At 39.2% G+C, this 24,104-nt stretch overlaps 1 protein-coding gene across 1 annotated transcript in view; it reads left to right on the top strand.

The window, feature by feature from the left end:
- LOC128657248 (gastrula zinc finger protein XlCGF26.1-like) overlaps positions 1–24,104 on the top strand; it is a 135,009-nt gene that overhangs the window by 69,381 nt on the left and 41,524 nt on the right. The window contains exons 3-4 of the mRNA XM_053711520.1: positions 6,062–6,199; positions 6,438–6,564. Coding sequence (XP_053567495.1) covers positions 6,149–6,199; positions 6,438–6,564 — 178 coding nt within the window. The 5' untranslated portion in view covers positions 6,062–6,148. The remainder of the gene's footprint in view (positions 1–6,061; positions 6,200–6,437; positions 6,565–24,104) is intronic.

Genomic DNA, 24,104 nt, shown 5'->3' with positions numbered 1-24,104 from the left:
TATGTGATTGTATATGTATGTGTATATATATATATATATATATATATATATATATACACACACATACATCACACACACACATATATATATATATACACATACACACACATCACATTAAAAATTGTTAATCTTCTTTTATCAAGTAAGTGTGGTATTTTTGTATTGTGGTAAATTGAATTTCTAAGTTCTAATTTTAAACACATTTGTTGACCCCTGGATTACATATAATCTACAACATTCCATGTTTTCCTTTGAGAGCAACATCCTATTATATTTATATTTCAGAACAAAATAAATGTAACATCTGTGTGTATTTGTACCAAAAATATCAGAGTTTACAAGATTTTTTTCATGTAGTGGAAAAAAATACCTACATTTTATATTTTCTTCCACTGGCTGCACAGGTTGTTGATGGTGATGAGCTTGCATGCTGCTAGTTTTAATATTGCTATTGTTTACACAAAACTGTGTTTAACTCCAACAAAATGTTAAGCACATAGTCAAAGTCATCTCCAGAAAAGCAATACACTAATGGCTTGTCAATAAACATGTCCTATGAGCCCATCTGGGTCTGCACAGATGTGTATTGCTGTCTCAGAACTGACATTGACTATGTGTTTAACTCTTTTGCAAGAGGCTAACACACTTCTGTGCAAGCACTAGTGCAATAATAAAATGCCCAGCAAACTGTCACATTTTATGTCCCTTTAAATAGGGTTTTCTTTAGAATATTTTGCATTAAAAGTTTAACATGATTTGTTTTTGTTATACATAATAGAAATTGTATGGCCATTTGAGTCAAGTGAATATTGATTTTTGGTGTAGCTTCCATTACAACAAATATTGCAATTGGTGTGTGTATTTGTGTATCTCCATAAAAGGGAAAATGTAATTTTACATCTAATATTTATTTCTAGTTGTCCTAAATAATAATAAAAAAAAGTCCTCATTTTTTCCACTTTTTTTCTGGGGGGGGGGGGGGGGGGGGGCGGTGGGGGGCGCTTCAGGTTTTTGTGCCTACAGCCACCTGAGATGTAAATCCGGCCCTGGGTGCGCGATTAATCGCGGATGCGGTTTTAAACCGTGATTAATCGCCACGGTTTTAAAACCACGAGAGAACGTGATTTTTAAAAAAAAATAATACTCTGTCATAAAGACGGAGAGGGAGGATGAGAGGCGGACCAGTGTGAGAATGCCTGCGAAACGGCTATTTTGGAAGAGATTGCAGAGTGTGTGTGTGGGAGCATTCATCTGGGAGTGGTGTGGGAGTGGTGTGGCGGTGGTGTGGCGATGGGACAGCTCAAAGTTTTGAGCAATAAAGTGAGTATTGTACAACAACTTTAAAGTGCCTTACTGACTTTTTTTTTTTTAAATTCTGTGACGCATAACATTGAGTTTGATTACATTTTACAATATATTTTATTTATATATGTTCGTTAATGGTTGCTTGTAGGATGTATTGTGAAGTGAATTGTAAATAATAATATATTCAACATGATGGCTAGTGGCTACTATGTAACCACAGCACAGGCAGCTAATTTTATTTTAACTATTTTGTGGTTTGTATTTTTATGCTCCAAGAATGTATTGGACATTGAGAAACATGTACAGTAAGATTCTGTAGTGTTATATAAACGTTTTATTGAAAAGTTAAGGTTATAGTAATTTTTAATAAAATAGCGATTAAATCTCAATCGTGTTTTTTTTTTTTTTTTTTTTTTAAAAAGTTGTTGTTTTTTTCCCTCCCATATCGCCCAGCCCATACACATATACTATGTGAACAGTAGTAAATCTATATATACAAAAAAGGTACTTTTACCTTTTCCCGACGTTAGGACGTTCTATGCCGTCCTAACTGTGCTGGCATTTAGCGCCATTAGGACGGCATGGAACATCCTAGCTGTTTGGCTGTCCTGAAGCCAATGGCTCTTCCAGAATTGGTTCGCGGTCTGGAGGGCATGCTTAGAATCATAGGGACGCCCCCCCTCCCCTGACCCGAACCCATCATTGAAATCTCACGATCGCGGGATTCAATTTTACATTCGAATGTTGTTCTGATGTAGACAAATTAACCTGGTTATGAAAGGGTTAAATATATTATATACCTGTACATAAGGTATGTGTGCCAATACCTTTGTATTTTAGTGATAACTTGATTGTATGTTAACGTCTCGCAGACCATACATACACATATATATAGTATGTATGTATATATGTATATATATATATATATATATATATATATATATATATATATATATATATATATATATATACAGGTGGCCCTCGTTTTACAACGGTTCAATTTACACCGTTTCAGAATAACAACCTTTTTTTTTAGTCATGTGACTGCTATTGAAAAGCATTGAGAAGCAGTGCATTTATTAAAATAGCCAGTAGTTGGAGCTATCCGCTTGTGTTGCAGCAAAGCCAAGCAAGCTGAAATTAATCAGTTTAACCAGACCTGAGCTATCGAGCAGATTTCAAAGGAACAATATCTTCCTAAATCAGTCCAGATTGGAATGCATAGAAAGAACTGTTTGCAGAAAAATGCAAGTGAAGTCTGTGTTGTGTGATTATTTTATTAGGTTTATAATGCTGGTTAGCAAATGTTTTTGTTCATTTAACTTAGTTTAATTATATATTCTGTGTTGTGTGATTATTTTATTAGGTTTATAATGCTGTTTAGCATTTAAAGTCTTCATTTCAAAGCTTTAAAAATAATGTATTAGGTATTGCTTATGACAATTTTGAGAGGGGCCTGGAACCTAACTCCCTCACTTCCCATTGACTTACATTATAAACTGGGTTTTAATTTACAACGGTTTCGATTTACAACCATTCTTTCTGGAGCCTAACCCCGGCGTAAACTGAGGGATATATATATATATATATATATATATATATATATATATATATATATATATATATATATTCTTACTGTATGTACCGAGCATTGAAGTTAGAAAGCTTTAGGGTTTAGTTTAACCAGAATTCTGTGCTGATCTCTTTATTAATGGGTTAGGACTGTCTTGTCTAGCCTCACCCTGTTATTACTGTGATATGATATGGTTTGGGTGTTTCAGGGATCAGATTCTTGTAACATTAGAACAGGGCTGGACTGGGACCAAAAAAGGACCCAGGCATTTTAAGGCAAAGAGCCCCCCCCCCCCCCCCCCCTCAGCTCACCATTTCTTATTTAACCATATACCAAACATGCCAAGTATATTTCTTGTTTAAGTGACACAAACATTAACATTTACAACACCCTATAATCACTATATTTTTGTCAATTGGTTGGTATGAAAAACTAAAAAGAAAAAAACACAACAAAGCCAGACTAAAGTGCTAATTTTTTATCAATCATATCAAAACAGGACACTTTTTTTTTTTTTTTTTTTTTTTTAAACTGAGGCTGTCAAATTAAATGGATATTAAACACCAAATAGTTTTCTATCAGCCAATCGGAATTAAGGGTGAAAAAATCCTATTGGCTGTTGCAGTCAGCCAATAGGATTGAGCTTCAATCCTATTGGCTGTTTCAATCAGCCATTAGGATTGAGCTCGTAATCTATTGGCTATTCCAATCAGCCAATAGAATGCAAGCTCAATCCTATTGGCTGATTGCAACAGCCAATAGGATTTTTTCAACCTTAATTCCGATTGGCTGATCGGAATCTAATGGATGACATCTTGGATGACGTCATTTAAAGGGAAACCTTATTCGGAAGAAAACGTCGATTGAAGAGGATGCTCTGCTCCGGATGTCTTGAAGATGGACTCGCTCTGATGGATGAAGACTTCTGCCCGGTTGGATGAAGACTTCTGCCGTTTCGTTGTGGACTTCTGCCGGCTTCGTTGAGGATGAATGTCGGGTCTTCAAAAACTGTAAGTGGATCTTCGGGGGTTAGTATTAGGCTTTTTTAAGGGTTTATTGGGTGGGTTTTATTTTTAGATTAGGGGTTTGGGCACTTGAAAAAGAGCTAAATGCCCTTTTAAGTGCAATGCCCATCCAAATGCCATTTTCAGGGCAATGGGGAGCTTAGTTTTTTTTTAGTTAGGATTTTATTTGGGGGGTTGGTTGTGTGGGTGGTGGGTTTTACTGTTGGCGGGTTGTTTGTATTTATTTATTTTTACAGGTAAAATAGCTGATTTCTTTGGGGCAACGCCCCGCAAAAGGCCCTTTTAAGGGCTATTGGTAGTTTAGTTTAGGCTAGGGTTTTTTTTTTATTTGGGGGGGCTTTTTTATTTTGATAGGGCTATTGAATTAGGTGTAATTAGTTTAAATATCTGATCATTTCTTTTTTTATTTTGTGTAATTTAGTGTTTGTTTTTTTGTAATTTAGGTAATTGTATTAAATTTATGTAATTGATTTAATTGTAGTGTAAGGTTAGGTGTTAGTGTAAGGCAGGTTAGGTTTTATTTTACAGGTAAATTTGTATTTATTTTAACTAGGTAGCTAGTAAATAGTTAATAACTATTTAGTAACTATTCTACCTAGTTAAAATAAATACAAACTTGCCTGTAAACTAAAAATAAACCCTAAGCTAGCTACAATATAACTATTAGTTATATTGTAGCTAGCTTAGGGTTTATTTTACAGGTAAGTATTTAGTTTTAAATATGAATTATTTAGGTAATGATAGTAGGTTTTATTTAGATTTATTTTAATTATATTAGGGTGTGTTAGGGTTAGACTTAGGTTTAGGGGTTAATAAATTTAGTATAGTGGGGGCGGCTGATTAGGGGTTAATAAGTATAATGTAGGTGGCGGCGATGTTAGGGGCGGCAGATTAGGGTTTAATAAGTGTAGGTAGGTGGTGGCGACATTAGGGGCGGCAGATTAGGGGTTAATAAGTGTACTGTAGGTAGCCGACTGTTTGATGGAATAATTAATCTAATGTGACATTAAACCCAATATATGTAAGTATGTGATTTTAAACAACTTAGAAGTTACTTCTGTTATTTGATTTATTATATCCTCTAGTTATCCTTCTTTGAAAAGGGTACTTAGGTAGGCTCAGGAGCTGTTTAGTGGTGACCATACATATATATTATATATATATATACAGTATCTCAAAAAAGTGATTACACCCCTCACATTTTTATAAATATTTTATTATATCTTTTCATGTGACAACACTAAATAAAAGACACTTTGCTACAATGTAAAGTAGTGAGTGTACAGCATGTATAACAGTGTAAATTTGCTGCCCCCTCAAAATAACTCAACCCACAGCCATTAATGTCTAAACTGTTGGCAACAAAAGTGAGTACACCCCTAAGTGGAAATGTCCAAATTGGGCCCAATTAGCCATTTTCCCTCCCCGGTGTCATGTGACTCATTAGTGTTACAAGGTCTCAGGTGTGAATGGGGAGCAAGTGTGTTAAATTTGGTGTTATCGCGCTCACACTCTCTCATACTGGTCTCTGGAAGTTCAACATGGCACCTTATGGCAAATAACTCTCTGAGGATCTAATAAAAAGAATTGTTGCTCTATATAAAGCTGAAACTGAGCTGAAGTACAGTGGAAAAGACCATACAGTGGTTTCACATGACAGGCTTTGCCATGGTCGACCAAAGAAGTTGAGTGCACGTGCTCAGCGTTATATCCAGAGGTTGTCTTTGGGAAATAGACGTATGAGTGCTGCCAGCATTGCTGCAGAGGTTGAAGGGGTGGGGGGGTCAGCCTGTCAATGCTCAGACCATATGCCACTCACTGCATCAAATTGGTCTGTATGGCTGTCATCCCAGAAGGAAGCCTCTTCTAAGGATTATGCACAAGAAAGCCCGCAAACAGTTTGCTGAAGACAAGCAGACTACGGACATGGATTACTGGAACCATGTCTTGTGGTCTGATGAGATCAAGATAAACTTATTTGGTTCAGATGGTGTCAAGCGTGTGTGGCGGCAACCACTACCAGGGAAGAGGGAAATTGGGCTAATTAGCAAATCAAATATGTAGAGACACATTTTCCTAAACAATCGAGATGTCAGTGGTATGTGATTTAGAAAGAGATTTGTTTATTAATATGTAACATTTACACCCTCCTCTTTAGTTGTAGGTCAGTGTTACTGTGACAAGGTGAGTTCCAGTTACTTGGAGTTCTTGGAGTATTGGGGCTGACTCACGTGTGACCAACAAGATGACGACTGAGAAGAACCAAACCTCAGAGATCTACATGCTGACTGGGGAGGTGAGAACGATTAGTTATATTGTCACTTATCTGCTGCTGTGTGTGACGTCTGGTGCTGAGCAGCCTTTATACAACACACACACAGCACAACCACAGGGGGATTGAGCACACTAACCATATGGGCTGTTCATGGTCACTGACTGAGCTTTGGGTCCTGGTCATTGTCACAGTCAGTTCAGTTTGTGTGTGTATACTGTACAAGTTAAATCCTGTTTTTATTTTTTTATTTTATTTTAAGGAACAAATGGAGTTTGATGAAGTTGCAGTTTATTTCTCGGAGGAGGAGTGGGGCTATTTAACTGAAGAACAAAAAGAGCTTTATAAGGATGTGATGATGGAGAATTACCAGACCCTCAGGTCTCTAGGTAATAATTTATATAACTCTACAGGGAATGGGACAAAGAGGGAAACACATATAAGTGACACATAATCTGGGCTTGTGTTAAACAGGTATAAAATCTGTGTGTTGTTTATTACAGTCATTCGTTACTTAATAAAATAATTCAGGGGATATACAGCCCTGTGTCCCTTGCACTGCTCCCTGCTTGCTCATCTAACTGAGGTCCCACCACCATTTATTCATCACACACTGTGGTACTGGCCCATGGTGTTCCTGCCATACATGTGCCTGATGTCATAACACACAGTGAGTGCCCAGGATCGTCTTAGTTCAGGGTGCGGGAGGCAGCGGCTCTAGTGGGGCTCAGTATCTGGCTATTGTCACCCCTCAGAGGGGCAAGTGACCCTTATTTCCAATGCAGTGTCTCGTATTGCTGCAAGTGATAGCCATAGAAACTAGCACCCCCTGCAGCACTATATACAGAGGCTTTATTATATGAGCGGCAGAAGCTGTAACAGAGACCTTATTATCTGCATATGTTTGTTATATTTATCGTTTGCCAATATTCAGTGAGAAGCCTCATATCCCTATCAGTCGCCTAGATTTAGAGTTCTGCGGCCAAAGGGGTGCGTTAGCTACGCATGCTTTTTTTCCCCCGCACCTTTTAAATACTGCTGGTATTTAGAGTTCACAGAAGGGCTGCGTTAGGCTCTAAAAAGGGAGCGTACAGGCATATTTACCGCCACTGCAACTATAAATACCAGCGGTGCTTACGGACGCGGCCAGCTTCAAAAACGTGCTCGTGCACGATTCCCCCATAGGAAACAATGGGGCAGTTTGAGCTGAAAAAAAACCTAACACCTGCAAAAAAGCAGCGTTCAGCTCCTAACGCAGCCCCATTGTTTCCTATGGGGAAACACTTCCTAAGTCTGCACCTAACACCCTAACATGTACCCCGAGTCTAAACACCCCTAGCCTTACACTTATTAACCTTTAATCTGCCACCCCCGCTATCGCTGACCCCTGCATTTTATTATTAACTCCTAATCTGCCGCGCCGTACACCGCCGCAACCTACGTTATCCCTATGAACCCCTAATCTGCTGCCCCTAACCCCCGCCGACCCCTATATTATATTTATTTCCCCTTAATCTGCCCCCCCAATGTAGCCGCTACCTACCTACACTTATTAACCCCTAATCTGCCGAACGGACCTCACCGCTACTCTAATAAATGTATTAACCCCTAAAGCTAAGTCTAACCCTAACACCCCCCTAAGTTAAATATAATTTAAATCTAACGAAATAAAATAAATCTTATTAAATAAATTAATCCTATTTAAAGCTAAATACTTACCTGTAAAATAAACCCTAAAATAGCTACAATATAAATAATAATTATATTGTAGCTATTTTAGGATTAATATTTTTTTTACAGGCAACTTTGCATTTATTTTAACTAGGTACAATAGCTATTAAATAGTTAATAACTATTTAATAGCTACCTAGTTAAAATAATTACAAAATTACCTGTAAAATAAATCCTAACCTAAGTTACAATTAAACCTAACACTACACTATCATTAAATTAATTAAATAAACTACCTACAATTATCTACAATTAAACCTAACACTACACTATCAATAAATTAATTAAATACAAATAAATACACTAACTAAAGTACAAAAAATAAAAAAAGAACTAAGTTACAATAAATAAAAAAAAGAACTAAGTTACAAAAAATAAAAAAATAATTTACAAAAATAAAAATATTACAACAATTTTAAGCTAATTACACCTACTCTAAGCCCCCTAATAAAATAACAAAGCCCCCCAAAATAAAAAAAATGCCCTACCCTATTCTAAAATAAAAATTGAAAAGCTCTTTTACCTTAAAAGGGCCTTTTGCGGGGCATGCCCCAACGAATTCTGCTCTTTTGCCTGTAAAAAAAACATACAATACCCCCCCAACATTTTAACCCACCACCCACATACCCCTAATCTAACCCAAACCCCCCTTAAATAAACCTAACACTAAGCCCCTGAAGATCTTCCTACCTTGTCTTCACCACGCCGGGTATCACCGATCCGTTCAGAAGAGGGTCCTAAGTCTTCCTCCTATCCGGGGCTGAAGAGGTCCATCATCCGGCTGAAGTCTTTATCCAAGCGGGGGCTGAAGAGGTCCATCATATGGCTGAAGTCTTTATCCAAGCGGGGGCTGAAGATGTCCATCATCCGGCTGAAGTCTTCTATCAAGCGGCATCTTCAATCTTCTTTCTTCCGGATCCATCTTCATCCCGCCGACGCGGAAAATCCATCCTGGCTGATGACTTCCCGACGAATGACAGTTCCTTTAAGGGACGTCATCCAAGATGGCGTCCCCTGGAATTGCGATTGGCTGATAGAATCCTATCAGCCAATCGGAATTAAGGTAGGAAAATTCTGATTGGCTGATGGAATCAGCCAATCAGATTCAAGTTCAATCCGATTGGCTGATCCAATTTGTTATTTTATTAGGGGGCTTAGAGTAGGTGTAATTAGCTTAAAATTGTTGTAATATTTTTATAATGTTTGTAAATTATTTTTTTATTTTTTGTAACTTATTTTGTAACTTAGTTCTTTTTTTATTTTTTGTACTTTAGTTAGTGTATTTATTTGTATTTAATTTATTGATAGTGTAGTGTTAGGTTTAATTGTAGATAATTTTAGGTAGTTTATTTAATTAATTTAATGATAGTGTAGTGTTAGGTTTAATTGTAACTTAGGTTAGGATTTATTTTACAGGTATTTTTGTAATTATTTTAACTAGGTAGCTATTAAATAGTTATTAACTATTTAATAGCTATTGTACCTAGTTAAAATAAATACAAAGTTGCCTGTAAAATAAATATTAATCCTAAAATAGCTACAATATAATTATTATTTATATTGTAGCTATATTAGGGTTTATGTTACAGGTAAGTATTTAGCTTTAAATAGGATTAATGTATTTAATAAGATTTATTTTATTTCGTTAGATTTTAATTATATTTCTTTCATGTAATTAGCAAGAGTCCATGAGCTAGTGACGTATGGGATATACAGTACATTCCTACCAGGAGGGGCAAAGTTTCCCAAACCTCAAAATGCCTATAAATACACCCCTCACCACACCCACAAATCAGTTTTACAAACTTTGCCTCCCGTGAAGGTGGTGAAGTACGTTTGTGCTAGATTCTTCGTTGATATGCGCTTCGCAGCAGGCTGGAGCCCGGTTTTCCTCTCAGTGTGCAGTGAATGTCAGAGGGATGTGAAGAGAGTATTGCCTATTTGAATTCAATGATCTCCTTCTACGGGATCTATTTCATAGGTTCTCTGTTATCGGTCGTAGAGATTCATCTCTTACCTCCCTTTTCAGATCGACGATATACTCTTATATATATACCATTAACTCTACTGATTCTCGTTTCAGTACTGGTTTGGCTTTCTACTACATGTAGATGAGTGTCCTGGGGGTAAGTAAGTCTTATTTTTTGTGACACTCTAAGCTATGGTTGGGCACTTTTATATAAAGTTCTAAATATATGTGTTTAAACATTTATTTGCCTTGATTCAGGATGTTCAATATTCCTTATTTCAGACAGTCAGTTTCATTATTTGGGATAATGCATATGAATAATAAATTTTTTCTTACCTTAAAATGTGACTTTTTTCCTGTGGGCTGTTAGGCTCGCGGGGGCTGAAAATGCTTCATTTCTCTTGTTAAGTGTATTCAGTCCACGGATCATCCATTACTTATGGGATATATTCCCTTCCTTACAGGAAGTTGCAAGAGGATCACCCAAGCAGAGCTGCTATATAGCTCCTCCCCTCACACGTCATACCCAGTCATTCTCTTGCAACTCTCAACATAGTAGGAAGGTCGTGAGAGGAGTGTGGAGTTTTTATACTTAATTATTTCTTCAATCAAAAGTTTGTTATTTTAAATGGCACCGGAGTGTGCTGTTTTTCTCTCAGGCAGTATTTAGAAGAAGAATCTGCCTGCGTTTCTATGATCTTAGCAGAAGTAACTAAGATCCACTGGCTGTTCTCGCACATTCTGAGGAGTGGGGTAACTTCAGAAAGGGAGTAGCATGCGGGGTCCCCTGCAAATGAGGTATGTGCAGTAAAATATTTTTCTAAGGAATGGAATTGACTAAGAAAATACTGCTGATACCGATGTAATGTAAGTACAGCCTTAAATGCAGTAGTAGCGACTGGTATCAGGCTGATGAATGTATGTGCAGTAAAGTAATTTTCTAAGGAATGGAATTTGACTAAGAAAATGCTGTTAATACTGAAGTAATGTATGAGCCTTAACTGCAGTAGAAGCGACTGGTAGCAGGCTTATTAATAACACTACATAACCTTTAAAATGGATGTTTAAAACGTTTACTGGCATGTTAATTGTTTTTTGTGAGGTACTTTGGTGATAAAACTTATTGGGGCATGATTTTTTCCACATGGCTGACGTATATTTCTGCATAGAAACAGTTAACTGAGGTTTCCCACTGTTGTAATATGAGTGGGAGGGGCCTATTTTAGCGCTTTTTTGCGCAGTAAAAATTCAGTCACAATCTTCCTGCTTCTTCCTCCTTGATCCAGGACATCTCTAGAGAGCTCAGGGGTCTTCAAAATTCATTTTGAGGGAGGTAAGCAGTCACAGCAGACCTGTGACAGTGTGTTTGACTGTGATAAAAACGTTAATTGTTAAATTGATTATCCGTTTTGGGTATTAAGGGGTAAATAATTTGCTAGTGGGTGCAATACTTTGCTAACTTAATACATTTACTGTGAAAATTTGGTTGCTATAACTGATTTGATCCATTGTTATTTCAACTGTGACAGTTTTTTGTGCTTCTTAAAGGCACAGTAGCATTTTTTTTTTTTTTTTTATATTGCTTGTAAATTTACTGGAAAGTATTTTCCAAGCTTGCTAGTCTCATTGCTAGTTTGTTTAACATGTCTGACACAGATGAATCTGTTTGTTCACTATGTTTGCAGGCCAATGTGGAGCCCCATAGAAAGATGTGTACTAAATGCATTGATTTAACTTTAAATAATAAAGGTCAGTCTTTATCTGTAAAGGAGTTATCACCAGACAACGAGGGGGAAGTTATGCCGACTAACTCTCCTCACGTGTCAGTACCTTCGCCTCCCGCTCAGGAGGCGCGTGATATTGTGGTGCCAAGTACATCAGAGAGGCCCATACAAATCACTTTGCAAGACATGGCTACTGTATGACAGAGGTATTATCTAAATTGCCAGAATTAAGAGGCAAGCGCGATAGCTCTGGGTTAAGGACAGAGCGCGCTGATGATGTGAGAGCCATGTCCGATACTGCGGCACAATTTGCAGAACATGAGGACGGAGAGCTTCATTCTGTGGGTGACGGATCTGATCCAGGGAGACCGGATTCAGAGATTTCTAATTTTAAATTTAAGCTTGAGAACCTCCGTGTATTGCTAGGGGAGGTATTAGCGGCTCTGCATGATTGTAACACAGTTGCAATTCCAGAGAAATTATGTAGGCTGGATAGATACTATGCGGTGCCGGTGTGTACTGACGTTTTTCCTATACCTAAAAGGCTTACAGAGATTATTAGCAAGGAGTGGGATAGACCCGGTGTGCCCTTTTCCCCTCCTCCTATATTTAGGAAAATGTTTCCAATAGACGCCACCACACGAGACTTATGGCAGACGGTCCCTAAGGTGGAGGGAGCAGTTTCTACTTTAGCTAAGCGTACCACTATCCCGGTGGAGGATAGTTGTGCTTTTTCGGATCCAATGGATAAAAAATTAGAAGGTTACCTTAAGAAAATGTTTGTTCAACAAGGTTTTATCTTACAGCCCCTTGCATGCATTGCGCCTGTCACTGCTGCTGCGGCATTCTGGTTTGAGTCTCTGGAAGAGGCCATTCGCACAGCTCCATTGGATGAGATTATGGACAAGCTTAAAGCACTTAAGCTAGCTAACGCATTTGTTTCTGATGCCGTTGTACATTTAACCAAACTAACGGCTAAGAACTCCGGATTCGCCATCCAGGCGCGCAGAGCGCTATGGCTTAAATCCTGGTCAGCTGACGTGACTTCTAAATCTAAATTGCTTAATATTCCTTTCAAAGGGCAGACCTTATTCGGGCCCGGCTTGAAAGAAATTATTGCTGACATTACTGGAGGTAAGGGTAATACTCTTCCTCAGGACAGGGCCAAATCAAAGGCCAAACAGTCTAATTTTCGTGCCTTTCGTAACTTCAAGGCAGGAGCAGCATCAACTTCCTCCACTCCAAAACAGGAAGGAACTGTTGCTCGTTACAGACAGGGCTGGAAAGCTAACCAGTCCTGGAACAAGGGCAAGCAGGCCAGAAAACCTACTTCTGCCCCTAAGACAGCATGAAGAGAGGGCCCCCTATCCGGAAACGGATCTAGTGGGGGGCAGACTTTCTCTCTTCGCCCAGGCTTGGGCAAGAGATGTCCAGGATCCCTGGGCGTTGGAGATCATATCTCAGGGATATCTTCTGGACTTCAAAGCTTCTCCTCCACAAGGGAGATTTCATCTTTCAAGGTTATCAGCAAACCAAATAAAGAAAGAGGCATTTCTACGCTGTGTACAAGACCTCTTAGTAATGGGGGTGATCCACCCAGTTCCGCGGACGGAACAAGGGCAAGGATTTTACTAAAATCTGTTTGTGGTTCCCAAGAAAGAGGGAACCTTCAGACCAATCTTGGACCTAAAAATCTTAAACAAATTTCTAAGAGTTCCATCATTCTAAATGGAAACTATTCGAACCATCCTACCCATGATCCAAGAGGGTCAGTACATGACCACAGTGGACTTAAAGGATGCCTACCTTCACATACCGATTCACAAAGATCATTATCGGTACCTAAGATTTGCCTTTCTAGACAGGCATTACCAGTTTGTAGCTCTTCCCTTCGGGTTAGCTACGCCCCCGAGAATTTTTACAAAGGTTCTGGGCAAACTTCTGGCGGTGCTAAGACCGCGAGGCATAGCGGTGGCTCCGTACCTAGACGACATTCTGATTCAAGCATCAAGTTTTCAAATTGCCAAGTCTCATACAGAGATAGTTCTGGCATTTCTGAGGTCGCATGGGTGGAAGGTGAACGTGGAAAAGAGTTCTCTATTACCACTCACAAGAGTTCCCTTCCTAGGGACTCTTATAGATTCTATAGAGATGAAGATTTACCTGACGGAGTCCAGGTTATCAAAGCTTCTAAATGCTTGCCGTGTCCTTCATTCCATTCCACGCCCGTCAGTAGCTCAGTGCATGGAAGTAATCGGCTTAATGATAGCGGCAATGGACATAGTACCATTTGCGCGCCTGCATCTCAGACCGCTGCAATTATGCATGCTAAGTCAGTGGAATGGGGATTACTCAGATTTGTCCCCTCTACTAAATCTGGATCAAGAGACCAGAGATTCTCTTCTCTGGTGGCTTTCTCGGGTCCATCTGTCCAAGGGGATGACCTTTTGCAGGCCAGATTGGACGATTGTAACAACAGATGCCAGCCTTCTAGGTTGGGGCGCAGTCTGGAACTCCCTGAAGGCTCAGGGATCGTGGACTCAGGAGGAGAAACTCCTCCCAATAAATATTCTGGAGTTAAGAGCAATATTCAATGCTCTTCTAGCTTGGCCTCAGTTAGCAACACTGAGGTTCATCAGATTTCAGTCAGACAACATCACGACTGTGGCTTACATCAACCATCAAGGGGGAACCAGGAGTTCCCTAGCGATGTTAGAAGTCTCAAAGATAATTCGCTGGGCAGAGTCTCACTCTTGCCACCTGTCAGCGATCTACATCCCAGGCGTGGAGAACTGGGAGGCGGACTTTCTGAGTCGCCAGACTTTTCATCCGGGGGAGTGGGAACTTCATCCGGAGGTCTTCGCTCAACTGATTCATCATTGGGGCAAACCAGAACTGGATCTCATGGCGTCTCGCCAGAACGCCAAGCTTCCTTGTTACGGATCCAGGTCCAGGGACCCGGGAGCGGCGCTGATAGATGCTCTAGCAGCCCCTTGGGTTTTCAACATGGCTTATGTGTTTCCACCATTTCCGCTGCTACCTCGACTGATTGCCAAGATCAAACAGGAGAGAGCATCAGTGATTCTGATAGCGCCTGCGGGGCCACGCAGGACCTGGTATGCAAACCTAGTGGACATGTCGTCCTGTCCACCATGGTCTCTGCCTTTGAGGAAGGACCTTCTAATTCAGGGTCCTTTCAACCATCCAAATCTAATTTCTCTGAGGCTGACTGCATGGAGATTGAACGCTTGATCCTATCAAAGCGTGGCTTCTCGGAGTCGGTTATTGATACCTTAATACAGGCTCGGAAACCTGTTACCAGAAAAATTTACCATAAGATATGGCGTAAATATTTATATTGGTGCAAATCCAAGAGTTACTCATGGAGTAAGGTTAGGATTCCTAAGATATTGTCGTTTCTACAAGAGGGTTTAGAAAAGGGCTTATCTGCTAGTTTGTTAAAGGGACAGATTTCTGTTCTGTCTATTCTTTTACACAAATGTCTGGCAGAAGTTCCAGACGTTCAGGCTTTTTGTCAGGCTTTGGCTAGAATTAAGCCTGTGTTTAAGACTGTTGCTCCGCTGTGGAGCTTAAACTTAGTTCTTAAAGTTCTTCAAGGTGTTCCATTTGAATCCCTTCATTCCATTGATATTAAGCTTTTATCTTGGAAAGTTCTGTTTTTGATGGCTATTTCCTCGGCTCGAAGAGTCTCTGAGTTATCTGCCTTACATTGTGATTCTCCTTATCTGATTTTCCATTCAGACAAGGTAGTTCTGCGTACTAAACCTGGGTTCTTACCTAAGGTAGTTTCTAACAGGAATATCAATCAAGAGATTGTTGTTCCATCATTATGTCCTAATCCTTCTTCAAAGAAGGAACGACTTTTGCACAATCTGGACGTAGTCCGTGCCCTGAAGTTCTATTTACAGGCAACTAAAGATTTTCGTCAAACTTCTTCCCTGTTTGTCGTTTATTCTGGTCAGAGGAGAGGTCAAAAAGCTTCGGCAACCTCTCTCTCCTTTTGGCTTCGTAGCATAATACGTTTAGCCTATGAGACTGCTGGACAGCAGCCTCCTGAAAGAATTACAGCTCATTCCACTAGAGCTGTGGCTTCCACCTGGGCCTTTAAGAATGAGGCCTCTGTTGAACAGATTTGCAAGGCTGCGACTTGGTCTTCACTTCATACCTTTTCAAAATTTTACAAATTTGACACTTTTGCTTCTTCGAAGGCTGTTTTTGGGAGAAAGGTTCTACAGGCAGTGGTTCCTTCCGTTTAAGTTCCTGCCTTGTCCCTCCCATCATCCGTGTACTTTAGCTTTGGTATTGGTATCCCATAAGTAATGGATGATCCGTGGACCGAATACACTTAACAAGAGAAAACATAATTTATGCTTACCTGATAAATTTATTTCTCTCGTGTATGTATTCAGTCCACGGCCCGCCCTGTCTTTTTTTGAGGCAGACCTAAATTTTAATTAAAACTCCAGTCACCACTGCACCTATGGTTTCTCCTTTCTTGTCTTGTTTCGGTCGAATGACTGGATATGACGTGTGAGGGGAGGAGCTATATAGCAGCTCTGCTTGGGTGATCCTCTTGCAACTTCCTGTAAGGAAGGGAATATATCCCATAAGTAATGGATGATCCGTGGACTGAATACACTACAAGAGAAATACATTTATCAGGTAAGCATAAATTATGTTTTTATTGCGTCATTCTTGGCGCAGACTTTTTTGGCGCAAATAAATTTCTTTGTCATTTCCGGCGTCATACTTGTCACCGGAAGTTGTTTGTGTTTGCGTCATTTTTTTGTCGTTTTTGCGCCAAAGATATGGGCGTCATTATTGTCTCCACATTATTTAAGTCTCGTTTATTTGCTTCTGGTTTCTAGAAGCTTGTTCATTGGCATTTTTCCCATTCCTGAAACTGTCATTTAAGGAATTTGATAAATTTTGCTTTATATGTTGTTTTTTCTATTACATATTGCAAGATGTCTCAGATTGACCCTGGATCAGAAGCTACTTCTGGAAAATCGCTGCCTGATGCTGGATCTACCAAAGTTAAGTGCATTTGTTGTAAACTTGTGGTAACTGTCCCTCCGGCTGTTGTTTGTGATGAATGTCATGATAAACTTGCTAATGCAGATAATATTTCCTTTAGTAATGTTCCATTACCTGTTGCTGTTCCATCAACATCTAATACTCAGGGTGTTCCTGTTAACATAAGAGATTTTGTTTCTAAGTCTATTAGGAAGGCTATGTCTGTTATTCCTCCTTCCAGTAAATGTAAAAGGTCTTTTAAAACTTCTCATTTTTCAGATGAATTTTTAAATGAACATCATCATTCTGTTTCTGATGATGATTTTTCTGGTTCAGAGGATTCTGTTTCAGAGATTGACACTGATAAATCTTCATATTTATTTAAAATGGAATTTATTCGTTCTTTACTTAAAGAAGTCTTATTTGCATTAGAAATAGAGGAATCTGGTCCTCTTGATACTAAATCTAAACGTTTAAATACGGTTTTTAAACCTCCTGTAGCTATTCCGGAAGTATTTCCCGTCCCTGATGCTATTTCTGAAGTAATTTCCAGGGAATGGAATAATCTGCGTAATTCATTTACTCCTTCTAAAAGGTTTAAGAAATTGTATCCTGTGCCATCTGACAGATTAGAGTTTTTGGGACAAAATCCCTAAGGTTGATGGGGCTATCTCTACTCTTGCTAAACGTACTACTATTCCTACGGCAGATAGTACTTCCTTTAAGGATCCTTTAGATAGGAAAATTGAATCCTTTCTAAGAGAAGCTTATTTATGTTCAGGTAATCTTCTTAGGCCTGCTATATCTTTGGCGGATGTTGCTGCAGCTTCAACTTTCTGGTTGGAGGCTTTAGCACAACAAGTAACAGATCATAATACTCATAGCATTGTTAATCTTCTTCAACATGCTAATAACTTTATTTGTGATGCCATCTTTGATATCATTAGGGTTGATGTCAGGTATATGTCTTTAGCTATTTTAGCTAGAAGAGCTTTATGGCTTGAAACTTGGAATGCTGATATGTCTTCTAAGTCAACTTTGCTTTCCCTTTCTTTCCAAGGTAATAAATTGTTTGGTTCACAGTTGGATTCTATTATTTCAACTGTTACTAGGGGGAAAGGAACTTTTTTACCACAGGATAAAAAATCTAAAGGTAAATATAGGGCTGCTAATCGTTTTCGTTCCTTTTGTCAGAATAAGGAACAAAAGCCTGATCCTTCCCTTACAGGAACGGTTTCTGTTTGGAAACCATCTCCAGTCTGGAATAAATCCAAGCCTTTTAGAAAGCCAAAGCCAGCTCCCAAGTCCACATGAAGGTGCGGCCCTCATTCCAGCCCAGCTGGTAGGGGGCAGATTACGATTTTTCAAAGAAATTTGGATCAATTCGATTCACAGTCTTTGGATTCAGAACATTGTTTCACAAGGGTACAGAATAGGTTTCAAGATAAGGCCTCCTGCAAGAAGATTTTTTTCTTTCTCGCGTTCCAATAAATCCAGTGAAGGCTCAAGCGTTTCTGAAATGTGTTTCAGATCTAGAGTTGGCTGGAGTAATTGTGCCAGTTCCAGTTCTGGAACAGGGTCTGGGGTTTTACTCAAATCTATTCATTGTATCAAAGAAGGAGAATTCCTTCAGACCAGTTCTGGATTTAAAAATATTGAATCGTTATGTAAGGATACCAACATTCAAAATGGTAACTATAAGGACTATTCTGCCTTTTGTTCAGCAAGGGCATTATATGTCCACAATAGATTTACAAGATGCATATCTGCATATTCCGATTCATCCAGATCATTTTCAGTTTCTGAGATTCTCTTTTCTAGATAAGCATTACCAGTTTGTGGCTCTGCCGTTTGGCCTAGCAACAGCTCCAAGGATTTTTACAAAGGTTCTCGGTGCCCTTCTATCTGTAATCAGAGAACGGGGTATTGTGGTATTTCCTTATTTGGACGATATCTTGGTACTTGCTCAGTCTTCACATTTAGCAGAATCTCATACGAATCGACTTGTATCGTTTCTTCAAGAACATGGTTGGAGGATCAATTTACCAAAGAGTTCGTTGATTCCTCAGACAAGGGTAACCTTTTTAGGTTTCCAGATAGATTCAGTGTCCATGACTCTGTCTTTGATGGACAAGAGACGTCTGAAATTGGTTTCAGCTTGTCGAAACCTTCAGTCTCAATCATTCCCTTCGGTAGCCTTATGCATGGAAATTCTAGGTCTTATGACTGCTGCATCGGACGCAATCCCCTTTGCACGTTTTCACATGAGACATCTTCAGCTCTGTATGCTGAACCAGTGGTGCAGGGATTATACAAAGATATCACAATTAATATCTTTAAAACCGATTGTACGACACTCTCTGACGTGGTGGACAGACCACCATCGTTTAGTTCAGGGGGCTTCTTTTGTTCTTCTGACCTGGACTGTGATCTCAACAGATGCAAGTCTGACAGGTTGGAGAGCTGTATGGGGGTCTCTGACAGCGCAGGGGGTTTGGGAATCTCAGGAGGCGAGATTACAAATCAACATTTTGGAACTCCGTGCGATTTTCAGAGCTCTTCAGTCGTGGCCTCTTCTAAAGAGAGAGTCGTTCATTTGTTTTCAGACGGACAATGTCACAACCGTGGCATATGTCAATCATCAAGGAGGGACTCACAGTCCTCTGGCTATGAAAGAAGTATCTCGAATACTTGCATGGGCGGAATCCAGCTCCTGTCTAATTTCTGCGGTTCACATCCCAGGTATAGACAATTGGGAAGCGGATTATCTCAGTCGCCAGACATTACATCCGGGCAAATGGTCTCTTCACCCAGAGGTATTTCTTCAGATTGTTCAAATCTGGGGACTTCCAGAAATAGATCTGATGGCTTCTCATCTAAACAAGAAGCTTCCCAGGTATCTGTCCAGATCCAGGGATCCTCAGGCGGAAGCAGTGGATGCATTGTCACTTCCTTGGAAGTATCATCCTGCCTATATCTTTCCGCCTCTAGTTCTTCTTCCAAGAGTGATTTCCAAGATTCTAAAGGAGCGTTCGTTTGTTCTGCTGGTGGCTCCAGCATGGCCTCACAGGTTTTGGTATGCGGATCTTGTTCGGATGGCTACTTGCCAACCGTGGACTCTTCCGTTAAGACCAGACCTTCTATCGCAAGGTCCTTTTTTCCATCAGGATCTCAAATCATTATATTTGAAGGTATGGAGATTGAACGCTTGATTCTCAGTCATAGAGGTTTCTCTGACTCCGTAATTAATACTATGTTACAGGCTCGTACATCTGTGTCTAGGAAGATATATTATCGAGTCTGGAAGACTTACATTTCTTGGTGTTCTTCTCATCATTTTTCTTGGCATTCTTTTAGAATTCCTAGAATTTTACAGTTTCTTCAGGATGGTCTGGATAAAGGTTTGTCTGCAAGTTCCTTGAAAGGACAAATTTCTGCTTTCTGTGCTGTTTCACAGAAAGATTGCTAATCTTCCTGATATTCATTGTTTTGTACAGGCTTTGGTTCGTATAAAATCTGTCATTAAGTCAATTTCTCCTTGGAGTTTGAATTTGGTTCTGGGGGCTCTTCAAGCTCCTCCGTTTGAACCTATGCATTCGCTGGATATTAAATTACTTTCTTGGAAAGTTTTGTTTCTTTTGGCCATCTCTTCTGCTTGAAGAGTTTCTGAATTATCTGCTCTTTCTTGTGAGTCTCCTTTTCTGATTTTTCATCAGGATAAGGCGGTGTTGCGAACTTCATTTAAATTTTACCTAAGGTTGTGAATTCTAACAACATTAGTAGAGAAATTGTGGTTCCTTCATTGTGTCCTAATCCTAAGAATTCTAAGGAAAGATCGTTGCATTCTTTGGATGTAGTTAGAGCTTTGAAATATTATGTTGAAGCTACTAAAGATTTCTGAAAGACTTCTAGTCTATTTGTTATCTTTTCCGGTTCCAGGAAAGGCCAGAAGGCTTCTGCCATTTCTTTGGCATCTTGGTTAAAGTCTTTGATTCATCATGCTTATGTTGAGTCGGGTAAAACTCCGCCTCAAAGGATTACAGCTCATTCTACTAGGTCAGTTTCTACTTCCTGGGCATTTAGGAATGAAGCTTCGGTTGATCAGATTTGCAAAGCAGCAACTTGGTCTTCTTTGCATACTTTTACTAAATTCTACCATTTTGATGTGTTTTCTTCTTCTGAAGCAGTTTTTGGTAGAAAAGTACTTCAGGCAGCTGTTTCAGTTTGATTCTTCTGCTTATATTTTCAGTTTTTTTTCATTATAAGTTTGAAACTTTATTTTGGGGTGTGGATGGTTTTTCAGCGGAATTGGCTGTCTTTATTTTTATCCCTCCCTCTCTAGTGACTCTTGCGTGGAAGTTCCACATCTTGGGTATTCATTATCCCATACGTCACTAGCTCATGGACTCTTGCTAATTACATGAAAGAAAACATAATTTATGTAAGAACTTACCTGATAAATTCATTTCTTTCATATTAGCAAGAGTCCATGAGGCCCACCCTTTTTTGTGGTGATTATGATTTTTTTGTATAAAGCATAATTATTCCAATTCCTTATTTTTTTATGCTTTCGCACTTTTTTCTTATCACCCCACTTCTTGGCTATTCATTAAACTGATTTGTGGGTGTGGTGAGGGGTGTATTTATAGGCATTTTGAGGTTTGGGAAACTTTGCCCCTCCTGGTAGGAATGTATATCCCATACGTCACTAGCTCATGGACATGGATTTATCAGGTAAGTTCTTACATAAATTATGTTTTAACTTAGGGGGGTGTTAGGGCTAGGGTTAGACTTAGCTTTAGGGGTTAATACATTTATTAGAGTAGCGGCGAGGTCCTGTCGGTAGATTAGGAGTTAATACTTGAAGTTAGGTGTCGGTGATGTTATGGAGGGCAGATTAGGGGTTAATACTATTTACAACGTGAAGAAAGCCGCAACCATGACAAGCCAAGCTCGAACCGGAAGCCCAAGAAAGCTGAATGGGCAGATACACCTGACCTCCCGGAGTGCCGTAGCCGGTAGCGGCGGATCAAACCGCAAAGGTATGCACAAATAGAAAAGATAGGCAGGCACTACTCCAAACCGGTGTATGTATAAAAGCAAATACAATACTTTATTGAAGTTCTTTAATGAGAAAGATATTATGTGTACTCAGATGTATCTAATATTATATAAAGTGGTCATACCATTTGGTTTTAATTCTCTTCAGTCATAGAAAATATATTTATGTATTTTGTGGCTTTCTAAAATCATCTTGTAGTGTTAACATGTATCTGATATAATATTGTCTAATTTCCTTTTTGAGATAAGATAATAAGTTGCAATACCATGTATTTTTTCAAATGGTTTATTTTGACATTATGATTTATTTAAAATCTCACACATTTTTTATAATTATTATTTTTATTATTTATTTTTTTGTTTTGCTCTGTAAATTTATATATGTAATATGTTACATCTTAGGAAGTCAAGGTCTATGTATACTTATACTTAATCTATCTAATAGCTATGATCATACAGTGTCTCACTAGGATATTGTTTTTACTCTTTTTCACCCTGTTTAGACATGAAGGGGTTAATTATTATTATTATTGCCTCTCAGGCCTATAAAGGGTTAGAGTATAGACATAGACGTCAGTCTATGAGTAAGCGCACCTGGAGGCGCGAAACATGTTAGACTTCTAGTCTCCTTCACTGCCTGTCTGCATGTGCTGTTTTTACATGGAACTTCAATAAAGTATTGTATTTGCTTTTATACATACACCGGTTTGGAGTAGTGCCTGCCTATCTTTTCTATTTTGTTAATACTATTTATTATAGGGTTTTTGAGGCGGGAGTGAGGCGGATTAGGGGTTAATAACTTTATTATAGTAGCGGTGAGGTCCGGTCGGCAGATTAGGGGTTAATAATTGTAGGTAGGTGGCGGCGACGTTGGGGGCGTCAGATTAGGGGTTAATAAATATAATATAGGGGTCGGCGGTGTTAGGGGCAGCAGATTAGGGGTACATAGGGATAATGTAGGTTGTGGCGGTGTGCGGTCGGCAGATTAGGGGTTAAAAAATGTATTAGAGTGGCAGCGATGTGGGGGGGCCTCGGTTTAGGGGTACATAGGTAGTTTATAGGTGTTAGTGTACTTTAGAGCACAGTAGTTAAGAGCTTTATGAACCGGCGTTAGCCCAGAAAGCTCTTAACTACTGGCTTTTCTCTGCGGCTGGAGTTTTGTCGTTAGAGTTCTAACGCTCACTTCAGCCAGGACTCTAAATACCGGCGTTAGAAAGATCCCATTGAAAAGATAGGATACGCAAATGGCGTAGGGGGATCTGCAGTATGGAAAAGTCGCTGCTGCAAAGTGAGCGTTAGACCTTTACTTACACAACTCTAAATACCAGCGGTAGCCCAAAACCAGCGTTAGGAGCCCCTAACGCTGGTTTTAACGGCTAACGCAGAACTCTAGGCGAGTGGCAGGTAGTTAAAATGGCAAAGAGCCCCATCCTCAGATAACACACACATAGAGCATACAATGCTAATTATGTAATATATATGTAACTTTGTCAGAATATGGATTGTGTGTATTTTAAATACAAACCTCTTACATTAAAATATGGTTTATGGAAATATGAAAATGAAAAAATCAAACTGGGTTATATAAAATATATTTATTTTTATACTTGGTTTAAAGATACATACAATACACTGCAGTGTTTTTCAGATTGTATTAAAATAATGTTTACAATATACTTTATAATTGCAAATGTGTTTTTATTTCTTTTACAAGATATGACGAGTCCACGGATTTCATCCTTACTTGTGGGATTTATCCTCCTGCTGACAGGAAGTGGCAAAAAGCACCACAGCAGAGCTGTATATATAGCTCCTCCCTTCCCTCCACCCCCAGTCATTCTCTTTGCCTATGTTAGTACTAGGAAGAGGTAAAGTGAGGTGTTAGTTTTATTTTCTTCAATCAAGAATTTTTTATTTTAAAATGGTGCCAGTGAGTACTATTTTTCTCAGGGAGAAATCATCAGTCACTTAATCCCCAGGAGGAGTGGGGACAGCTTATTTTTCTACCCTGATAATAATGATATTAGCAAAAAATTATCTAAGATCCGGTTGGTTTTCCACTGAGCAGTTGAAGGTAGTGTAAAGAAATATCTTCAGTGTGGAGGGCCGTGTCATGCTACAAGCAGCATTGAGGTATGTTCAGTCATTTGTTTCTGGGGAGACTGGTTATATCAGAACAGGCTGACATTTTCCCTAACTGGGGAGGGATACTCAATACTATAGATATATAAGTGTTGTTTCTAGATTCCCTTTTTTATTATAATGATCTCAAAAAGAGGGCACGTTTATTTGTGGTTCCTTCAGATCAGTGTTTTGTTATCACATGTGGGCTGACGCTGGGAGATGCGTTTTTTTGTTATTTAGAGGCTGGCAGAATTGCAGGCCTGAGAGAGAGTTTGATTACCAG

This window comes from Bombina bombina, chromosome 4, assembly GCF_027579735.1.
Source record: "Bombina bombina isolate aBomBom1 chromosome 4, aBomBom1.pri, whole genome shotgun sequence".
Taxonomy (NCBI): domain Eukaryota; kingdom Metazoa; phylum Chordata; class Amphibia; order Anura; family Bombinatoridae; genus Bombina; species Bombina bombina.
This window is presented reverse-complemented; position numbering and strand designations above follow the sequence as displayed.